Genomic DNA, 11,455 nt, shown 5'->3' with positions numbered 1-11,455 from the left:
ACCGAGCCCTGCGGAACCCACTGCCCACGTCCTTCCAGGTTGAGAAGGACCCATCCACTACCACCCTCTGGGTTCTGCCCTTCAGCCAGTTGGCAACCCATTTGACTGTGTAGGTGTCTACACCACAGCCCCCCAGTTTCTTAATGAGAACAGGGTGAGAGACAGTCGTCTTCTGGTAGGGGCTGAGAGATTGCTCCCTGCCCCCAGGAGCTGCCTACTGCCAGAGCAGGCTCTACCATCGTGGTCACAGACTGGGGGCTTAGAGATCCTTGCTGCTGGGATAAGGAGGCATTGTCCCCACTTAGGCTCCAGTGGCAAAGCCCACACTGGCAGCAGGCAGCTCCCAGGGGCAGGCAGCAGTCTCCTGCCCTCTGCTGCCCAGCTGACCAGAAACAAATTTTCTCCCAGTTGGATATCTACACATGCCATACCACATAGTAATTACTCCCAAGTAAATTTGTTATCTGTATTTACAGGTAGCAAATTTATTTGCAATTAGAGCAAATTACAGCGTAGTAAGCATCTGAATGCGTAGAAAGGGATGACGCTTACTGTGCAGGAATTTGCTCTGATTTCAAGTTTTCATGTAGATGTACCTGCTGTGTGGCATAGAGATATAGAATCCAGCTTTAAATTAACAAATATGAGTACTGTACCTGGATAACCAAAAGAATGTAGTCTATTTTTAGCTTAGCAAAATGAAGGATGAGCACCAGAACTATTTAAACTAAAGGATAAGTTTGGCAAAAGAACAACTGGGTATTATCTGGCCATGAATACATGTATCCTGGACCTTAGAATGGTCCAATAGAAGTCTAGGGGCAAGATACTCAAGCACTTTTAAAACAGAGCTTGGTCAGTTTCTAAAAGTGATTATATGATGCTGTTGCCTGAAATACCAAGAATGAGAGTCAATGGCTGACATGTGGTTCTTTCTAGTTCTATTTTTTTATTTAATTTTGCCAAATCTTGCTATAATATACAATATTGTGATAGTTAAAATTTAGATCAGTCTTGTTTCTCAGATTTTGAACAAGCACAATTTTGTTAGTCAATTTTCTTCTGTTGAAATGTTTGTAAAGCCTGAATTAATTCTTATGTCTCCTTTCCTAAAATCCATAATATCATAAAACGTCGTTTTAGAGTATATTTCAACATTTAACTCTATCTCTCTGAAGAAACAGTGTAAAACATATTTCTTTGTGCTAAATGTACTTCTTAAAAGTTATACAAAAAATACCTCATCTTTGCTGCTTTCATCTTGAACAATTTAGTCAGTTCCCTCATGTCCAATTTAATTAATCTCTTTCTAAATTCCACTCATACCCAGAATAAACTTAATAAGTTAGGATGCACTGGGAACTCACGAATATAGCCCCATTTTATACCTATATGCTTCACAGAAGAAGCAAGAAAAATTTTGAAGAATAGGAATCTAGAATTGGATCAAATGGCAAGCTGATGTGAGATGTAATCAAGAAGGAATGATGAAGGAACTCTGTAGGAAGAAAGTTCAGTCTAAGCCTGCATAATATGATTTATACAGTATGTTTCTTTCAATGCAGTGTGTGAGCTGGTGTCTTTAAGAGGGGATTCAAAAGCCAGTTAATGGAAAGCAAATGAAGTACAATTAAATGGGTTTATTTCCTCTTGGCCAGTTGAGGAATGTAATGAGAGTTAGTAGTCTGAGATTTACTGAAATGGAACCTGGAAGCTAGTGATGTGTATATAATAAATTTTCAAATTTTCATCCATGTTCAAATTTTTGCTCTTCTAGCATTTCATTCAAAAACTAATATAAAAAATCCAATTAATAAAGCAATCCATCCTCCAGCAAACCATCTCCCAAGACACCCTCATCTTGGAGTCCTCTCTCCTGCCATTTCCCTAGACTTCCAGCTTCCTCCTTTAATATGTTTTGGCAGTGTTAACTTTTGTGGTGGAAAGAAATGAAGTTTTTACTTGCAGTAGATATCAGTATTGTAGGTCTGAAATTCTTCATGTGACTCCACAAATATGATTCTTTTCATTTGTGTTCTCTCTGGAATTTCTTTGTATTGTGTCAATACAGTTAGGAGGAGGTAGAAAGTGCACCACACTAGTGTCTTAATAAATTGTAGAGGTAATCCTGAATCCACATTTTACATTCAGGATCATACTATACTAGAACAAGACATTTTCAGCAAATAGAACCTTAGAGTTTAGCCAAATCTCTGAAGTAACTCTACCAGGAGAAATAACTTGTTAATTCTTATCAAGTATTATGGATGCTACAAGAAGTCTTTCAAAATATGAAATTGACCTGCCACTGACTGCAGTTTTCTTCTTGGCCCTTATACCCTGTCCTGTTCCGGAAAAGATCCTCTAAGAGAATATTGATTTATGTTTTCAAGATTGGCACCAGTGTTGCATTTTACCAGAAACAAATGCTGTGTCACAATTGATTAGGGCCAGAATGTACCAGCAGAGCCATGCTATCCATTACTGATTTTTGTTGTTATAATGACATTAGTGAATATTTGATTTTGGCCACATTTTTTATATGGCCGAGTTGTGCCATTCCCTGAAACATCCATAACTTAAGATCTAAGCATATGTACACATTTGAGCTTCGGTTTTTTTGGCTAAAAATGGATAAAAGTAGTCAAATCTGTAGGAGTTGTGAGCAGTTTATTGGAATTTCAGGTTCAGATATCTTTGATCAATTAACTTGCGTTTTTCAGGACTCAAATGTTTTATCAACTTTCTTCTGTACGGAATACCAAACGCATGTATTATTTGAGATTTTTGTAGATGAGATTTGTTTATATTTTAACTATATCAAGGGGTTATAATATTTTTTTTTTTAGTCAAAGAAAAGCACATTGCTATGTTAACAGTGAAAGGAGGGTTACCAAGTTTGATACCTTTAAATCACAGAATCTAATGTTACATAAATAAATGTTCTATTGCTTGTCCTAGTAGCAGTCATTTGTGGAATAACTAAAATGACTGCCACCGTATTCACAAATTACTTTCATACCAGAGGCATAGCAAGCTCCTTTTGGTGCCTGGGACAGGAGGTGGGGTACTGCAGGGATGATGGGGCCAGAGGCATAGTTGGTAGGGTTTGTGCCCTGAGAAACTACAGGCCAACTAGTGTGAAAGACCCGGGGGGTGAAACCAGGATGGTTCTGAGGCCCCTGCAGCTAAGAAAAAAAGGTGTCACTGCTAAATGCCATGCTGAACAAATAATTAAAGTCCCTAATTTAGCAGGGGGACACCCTTCTCCCCCATCTTCATTCATTGCTCTTTTTTCCTTCATCATTTAACTGCCTTGACCCTGTATTATTGCCTGGATCCTGGTCCCACTCCATGCAGTGAAGACTGTAGCTGTTAGAGTAGCAGCATTGTTGTATCTATTCAAACACCTGAGGCTAGTCCCCCACTTACCTACCCCCAGTTACACTACTGCCTCACACAGATTGCCCCTAAAAGAAAATGGTGGAGGCAACAAAAGTTCACATTAGTAGCTATGTTGCTGCTCATTAATTCATGTTTTGGTCTGCTCAGGCCTGCCACAGATGCTATCTGTAAACTGTCTGCAGCCCTAGTTAAAGAATGTGGTTGGTCCAGGGACTTGAAAGGGAAAAATGATTGTGTGGGAGGGAGAAATAAGTTGCTTGTTCTTTTAAAGTGGTCTTTTCATGCAGACTATAGATAAGGTGTAATATTTTTTAGTGTACCTAAGGCTGAGAGTCACAAACCTTAAGAGTGTTGAGTATATATTACAGAAAGCAACCACTGGGCTGCAGAGTGTCATATGGAAATTACTCATATTTTACTGGTTCTGTGAGCATCACAAACCACTGGAGCTATGTTCCTCTGATTTATTATGTCACTAAAGTCCCTCAAGAGAATTACTTTCCTGAAAACCACATAGATCATTTGTTATTCTACAGAATGTGTGTTATACGTATCACATTTGGAAAGAAAGCTCTTATGTTTTAAATGTGTTAAGGCGGGTGGTGATATTAATTCTTTAGCAGCTGAATTATTGATTTCTTTTAAATACAGTTTGTATATTCTTTATATACAGCTTTATGTACTGTATCCAGAACACAGCACTCCCTTTCCTGGCCTGAGCTGTATCTTTCACTGATATCCAATTACTTTCTATTTTTGCCTCTTAGGATTTGATACCAGCATTTTGCCAATTTGCAAGGACTCCCTTGGCTGGATGTTTAACAGGCTTGATACGAACTATGACCTGCTGTTGGACCAGTCAGAGCTTGGAAGCATTTACCTTGACAAGAATGAACAGTGCACCAAGGCATTCTTCAATTCTTGTGACACATACAAGGACAGTTTGATATCTAACAATGAGTGGTGCTACTGCTTCCAGAGACAGCAAGGTAAAAGATGAGAATAACCTGCAGATGCAGATGACTGACCTGATTGTAGTGTGTTATCATTTTTGCACATGTTAAAAAGGTTATAGTGAACTACAAGTTCTTAAATGCTTATCTTAGGAATTTGTCTTAAGGTTTTGAACTACTGTGAATACACAGTGAAAAGAAAGTAAAAAACAAGCTGCACTGAAAATGTTGCCATACATCCCAGACATGCTAAATAAAATGTAAAATCACAATTAATGCTTTTATAGCAGCATTGCTTCTCCACCCAACCTCCAGCAGACACGTAGAGAAAAGAGGAACCAAAATGAAAGAACAAAATTATCAGCATTAATCCTCCCTCTATCTGTTTTGCCCACATTATAAAATAAACATTTTATTGCTCTGCTGTGGCATTTTAATGTTCTGTTTTGTGAGCCTATTAAAATAACTGAATCAACTGCAACATCCTGCAAAACGTTATTTTCATTCATTTGACCCTATAGCCATTGATTTTTAGGACCTAGCTGAAACATTTTGTTGAGTTCTTGAAATTATTTAGAAAAAAACAAGTTAATAATATCTATAGGCAGTTCATTTCTGAACTATCCACTAATGAAAATTAAATCAACAATAAAAAACACTTTTATAGCTATGTAATATCTTCCATAAGTTATTAAATCAAATTAATTTTAATAAGGTTTTAAAAAAATCCTCACCATTGGCTATTGGCTGAGGCTGGACAGAAATTTATATATTTATATTCAGCTTCTTATTCAGCAGATGATTTAGAGGGAAAAAAAATCAGGTCTCCGACTCCCACTGGCTGTGTCTACACATCGCTGTAACAAAAACCTTGGTGACATAACTCATTGCTATGAAGGCATAGCATTGGCAGGCATAAGGTGTAATGCCAACACTACTGCGCAGTAGCATTGGAAATGACCCATGCGGCACCAGGACTGCACAGTAACAGTGGTTACTGTGCAGTCATTTAGTGTTTGCTTAAGCAATTACTATATAATTGTGGAGTAACAACTGCACAATCCAGTGCACATGTAAATGCACCCACTGAGTGGCTGTGTCTATACAAGACACTTTACTATGCTGTAGACTAACCTAACCATCTACACATGCAGGCACTTAGTATGCAGTAAATTAGTCTACTGTGCACTAAATTTACTACCCACATATGGAGTAATGTTACCTCCCAGTAAAGCCAAATAGCATTAATTGCACATGAAACGCGCCCAGTTAATCTTTAAGAATTGAGAATTAAATTGGCCCTTGGTACCAACTTAGAAAACTAAGGTAAGTCTGTTTTGTGTCCCTGATGCTCCCCTGGAAGTCTGCTTTCAAACACTCCCTGCCCTGCCCATTCACTATCACTTACATACACCAAATCCAGTAATGTAATGATGTAGCAGTTTTGGGGGTTTCTGCTACAGCTGTTCTCAGCATCTCTGTTGGGATGCCGCTAAAGCATCTTGACAGCCACATTTCTAACTTTAGAACATGCAAGCAGAGGCAGTAAGTAGGCAAGATATGTTCAAAACTTACCTTCCCAAGGAGCTCTGAGGATGCAAAACCAATGTATCTTAATCTTATCAGTGTCTCTTTCAAACCCTCACATTTGAATTTAAAAAGCCCCAGTTCTTTTTACATGATTGAGCTAACTGTCCTCTTGTTTGCTTAAAATCTGCTGTCAGATATCAACTCAAAAATCAAACTTGATAAAAATCAAGTTTTCATCTTTCAAGAAATCTTATTTACTTTGAAATAGGACTGTCTTTTCAGCTGCAATTTTAGAAGTATTCTGCTGCTAGAACCACTGGCCATGTCTACATATGTGCTTAACTTCAGAGTACAATAATTAGGTGCAGAGTAAAGCATCACCATGTACACATGCAATGGTATTAGGCTTCAGTAAACTAATTAATGCTGCTATAACATAGTACTGTCGGGTACAGTACTATCATACAGCAGGGTAATTAATTGCAGTTAAATACCTGTGTAGATGCTGACCATGGGCATAAATTGCAACCAGTCATCCAGCCAGCAGGGGGTCAGACTCCTGCCTGCTGCCTAGACACAGCTACACACTTGCAGTACTCTGCTCGTATCCCAGCCAGCCCCTCTGCAACCTGATGCTGGCACCTGGAGTCCAGGACTGACCCCCGTTCCTCCTTGGCCATTGTGTAAACTGCTCTGCCCCAACTCAAAGTGCTGCTGTCCCAGGCAGCCGTGAATACGGTGCCCAGGAGTAATTTACTCCAAACTGCTCCAGAATTTGTTGCTACAAATGAATTGCACGTGTAGATAGAATCATACGGCTGGAAGAGACCCCAGAGGATCATCAGGTCCAGTCCTCTGCATGAGCGGGAAAGACAGCTGGGGTCAGACAACCCCAGACACACCCACTGAGTGCCAAATTTGTGTTTATGTTTAAAGTAAACATAATCTCCATAAAAGAATGAAAAGTTTCTCAGAAGAGATCATCATTCTACCAGATAATGTGACGGGGCTTTCTTACCCAATTATTTGGAAAGGTGCAGCCATGCTGCAGCACATAAGATGAATCTTACCATTGGTTAGGAGTCATTGTGGGCCAGTGTTGTTGCCAGTTTCATACAGTGTATGTATGATGTACAATTTATATTTCACCTGGGTTATGCAAATAGCACTTCCCTAGATTAGTTTCAATATATTTTTCCCCCAGATAAAGCTGAATCTTTAAAATATATGCTTAGGAAACATTTGCTTAGGACTCACCCAGGAAATGATCAAATGTCACTTAGTCATACAGATAAAAACATTAACAATTTAGATAAGTCTACCAGCTCTCTTCCTCACCACAGAACCCAGCCATTACAACATTGTTTTCTCCCCTGCTGGTTTTTCCATACTGTTCCTTGCTTATGATACCTTCAAAAGGTCCTGATTTAAAAGAAATTAGGTTGCTAGTGATACCCACAGATTTGCTTTCTCTGTAGTGAAGTTTTCTTCAAAACACCTAACAAATGAAATCGTAGTTCCAGCAAATCTTTCACCAGTAAAACACTTCCAAGCACTCCCACCCTCTATGAACATTAAATCTGATGACAACACTTATCTTCTCTTCACTTTCCCCAAGTACATTATGAGATGAGAGTTGTCACCTATCTGCTATTAGTCATTTAACCATTATATTATTCAAAAGTCTTCTCTTCCTATAGTATGAACAAGTCACAGAAACATCAGTAATTTTTTATTTTTATGAAAATTTGGTTATTTATTGGTGTTCCTTTATGTATTATTGGATTGCACAATCTAAATATATAACTGTCTTAAATGAGATATTTATAGCGATAGTATTACTAGCTAGAGAAGACTTGTTTGCCTCCCTATAATATTAATAAAGTATGCTTGCATTAATAAAAAGCTTGTATGTACATAGCCAGCACTTTATGCATGATTCTGTTGTTGTTTTCTGAGAAGTTTTACTACTCTCAAGTATTATATACAGATGTTGATAACTGCTCTCAGTAGTTGTATTGGCTGTGTTCAAAGTAAATACAAGAATGCAAGCCAGATAACATACCATGAGCCTATACATTTTTAAAGATAAGTAATTGTTTCTAAACCTACTATCAGACCAAAATCCTCCTTCTTTGTCTTGGTCTCGTAATGCAAGACTGGAAGTATTCTTCAAGTTCTGAGAGCATCTTTTATCTTTAAAGGGAGTGGTAATGAAAAGTAGGTGTAACTGGCCCCCCAGTTGGTCACTGCACATCATCCCTACCTAATTATAAGTTCTGCCTTCTAAAATAGTCCAGTCATTTCCTTCTTCAGCAAGAAAGGAACTCCGCAGCAGTTGTTCCTTACTAACATGTCCCAACTCTTCTCAAGATCTCGGTATTTGACAGATTTTTCCTCAGTCTCTGTGCTGTTTCCAGTCCATTTGGTTTAGTATTTCTGAAATACTTGTCCAAGACTCTTCAGTGGATTTCCGTGGTACTTCAGTTCCCAAATTTGATCAACATTTTCTTTTTTGTCTCTGTTCTTTGGCCTCTGTTTCCCTCCATGTGCAGGCAACATTTTATGTAAATGTGTTTATCTAAGTGCCTGCCTTAAGCTACCATAATGTTACAACGCTCACCTGAATGCTGAGGCACTACTAGTCTTTTCATTTCGGCAGATTAGATTGTTTTAATTTTCTGGGGCTAAGGGATCATTGCAGAAGAGGTACTAGCACTAGATTGCCAGGAGCAAGGTGCTATCTTTCCAAATTATGTAAGAAGCAACACCGTCTATTGCTGCTTACCACAGCCGATACTGCCCTTGATGCCTCGCTGCCCTCTCTTGTTTTTCAGGATTTAGTATCGAACAAGGATTCAAGTATCTTCAGTGGCTTCAAATTTAGCCTATTGAACAGAAGAGTGACAAAAGCCTAAGATTTGTACTTGCTTTGTCATCTTCCTGAGATGCATTTGCTTAGACACAGTTATAACTGGCACTGAAGAAGTGTATTATACCACTACAAGCTGTCACTGAAATAGCTGAGGAGACTGCTTTAAGTTTCATGTGATGTTGATCCAGAGTGCTTCACATGGTTAACCTGTGAAGTTGACATATTGGTTAGACAAGAACATGAAGAAATAAATTTCCCTGCCACTGCTGCCCACACTTACACTGCCCCAGACCCCCCAAAAGTACAAAAGGGTGGCCTAACCAACAAAACATCCTGGGCCTGCAACACAGAAGCTGAGGACATCTACCTGATACTTCACTTGAAGTCACTGATAATATTGTCTTAGTCATTGGGTAAAGTGGATAATCTATATCCACCCACAGCAGGAAATGAGCCAGCAGTTCCTTGAAGATCACCAAATTCCCCCTCCCCTCTACTGTCTCAGCATCTGGCAGCAGAGAGGGTCAGGGAACTAAAAAAATAAAAAATCCTAGTCTTCTGTGTGGCTCCCTTAAAGTCCCAAATACAAGCTTTGAATCGTCCTTCTCTCTTTGTTGGCAGGGGTAGCACTCTTGACACAGTTGGATGTTATACCTCAAGAGTCAGTACTCCAGACGTAAGAAGCTTTGGCTCAGTAGCTGTCTCTTGCACTGAAGGTCTTATCACAACTCATACCACTGTCTTATGAAGTATATTCTCCAGTAGAACTAGCACATGACTGTCCTCTCACCTAGGCAACTCCAGCCACTTGAGTAAGGGCTGTCTATGGATCAGGAGGGTGTAGTCTGATATCTGGACTTAGGCAAACAGAAAGACTTATCTTGTGCCAAATTCCTTTCCACTTGAGAAGAACACGAGCACAGTGACCATAAATGAGGAAGATTCTTTCAACTTTTCCTCAGTTTTTACTGAAATTGTGCAAGGCCACTGCTAGGAAGTGGCAAAATCAGCCAAGGTATCACAGTGAGTGGGTTTTGTCTCCCATTCAGTCAAAGGAACTGATTGAAGATAAAAAGGATAAACCTTTTTAATGAGTCAGGGTGGCATGAGCTCAAGTTCTGTCTTGCTGTCACTCCCTTTTGGGACCAAAAGCTTTAACTGCTAAGACAGTTCTGGCAGTCTTGTGCTCTGGTAGTGAAAATCTTGCAAGATCCTCTTCAAAGATATACTTTATGTCAGTACGTTTTATGTGCTGCAATCTTTCCTATTGATTCATGTTACTTCATTTTCTAATTACACATTTTATGGTTATAAGCAGTAAGGACGATTTAGACTCCATGGGTAATTTTTAAACTGCCCTGATCAACTTTGGTATTTGTAGTTTTATGTCTAATTTAAGGGACTTTATTTTTTTTATTTTTCCATCTATCAAGTGTGTTCCCATTCAGTGCATTCCTCCTCTTTGGAAGTTTCTGTTATGCATTAGATACTTGTTATGCTTTAGATACTTGCTGTGTTAGTGGAGACCACTAAATACAGAAACCCTAGAAATAATGATCCCTTTCTAGATGTCAGAGGGTGCGTCTGCACAATCCGCCCACTGTGCAGTTGTTACTTATTGCAAATACTAAATGACTTCCAATAAGTAACAAGCTTATGCAAGTACTAAATGACTGCACAGCTACTGGTGTTATTGTGCAGTGCCATCACCACGCAGTTTTTGCCTGGCACTACTGTGCAGTAGCAACTAGCTACTGCACAGAAGCTTGTTACTACTGCACAGTGTTGTCATTGCACAGTTAGTGCCCAGCAATGCTATGGCATGGTAACATCTCATGTAGACACAACCAGAGAGAGACAATACATAAAAGACTATTGTTCAAACCTGTATGAAATATGAAGGATAGCAATAGTTGAAGTTCACTGCTAAGAACTAATAACCAGAATAACCATGAATGATAGAAAGATGCTGAATCTCTCCTGCAAGGTGTTGAGGAACTTCAGTTTCCATCAAACACTTATAACCAAAAACAACCAAAAAGGAATATATTTGGTTTATATATAAAAGTCTTCATTGACTGTTTCTGTAAACCAGGAGTATCAAACTTCCCCACCCCCTGAGTCAGATTCAGGTGTGGAGGAAGCAGACTAGTTCACTAGTCGAGTAAGCAGTGACAGTGGCAGGTGTGGGCTTAGTGTAATTGTCTTTTGTCCCCTGCTATGGATACATATTGCAAACAGGGCTCCATGAGCTGGACTTTGGCAGCAGGTCCCACTGTCACTTGCCGCGCTGCAAAATTACCAGCCCCTCATTGAAACCCATGGGCCACATAACACAGCTCCATGGGCATGGCCCGATGAGCGTGCACATGCCTCTTGCCGCATCTCAACCCCCTTTGAGATGCGGCAAGAGGCACATACAGGAGTAAAAAAACAGTTCCTGCACTGCAGATTTGCAGTGCAGGGGCAAAATTAGACCCCTGGATATCCATGAGTCAAAAAATACCCTGGGGGAAAAAAGTGGGGAGGGCATAGTCTGGGACCATGGCCTGAGGCAACCAGAGGCTCGGTCCTCCACAGAGATGCTCTGGTAGCCAGCCAGAGCATCTCTATGGCTGGTCCTTGCCCTAGTGCTGAAGCACACTGCCTACCCATGCAAGGCAGGCAGCGGTGCAAGCTGCAGGGACCTGGA

General features: G+C 39.7%; 1 protein-coding gene across 3 annotated transcripts in view; it reads left to right on the top strand.

The window, feature by feature from the left end:
* The window catches only part of SPOCK3 (SPARC/osteonectin, cwcv and kazal like domains proteoglycan 3), a 337,202-nt gene that overhangs the window by 312,386 nt on the left and 13,361 nt on the right, over positions 1-11,455 (top strand). For all 3 annotated transcript variants that reach the window (XM_019534588.1, XM_019534589.1, XM_019534590.1), the window contains one exon: positions 4,173-4,394. In XM_019534588.1, coding sequence (XP_019390133.1) covers positions 4,173-4,394 — 222 coding nt within the window. The remainder of the gene's footprint in view (positions 1-4,172; positions 4,395-11,455) is intronic.

Source organism: Crocodylus porosus, unplaced genomic scaffold, assembly GCF_001723895.1.
Source record: "Crocodylus porosus isolate Cpor-Errol unplaced genomic scaffold, CroPor_comp1, whole genome shotgun sequence".
In the NCBI taxonomy this organism is placed as follows: Eukaryota; Metazoa; Chordata; order Crocodylia; family Crocodylidae; genus Crocodylus; species Crocodylus porosus.
This window is presented reverse-complemented; position numbering and strand designations above follow the sequence as displayed.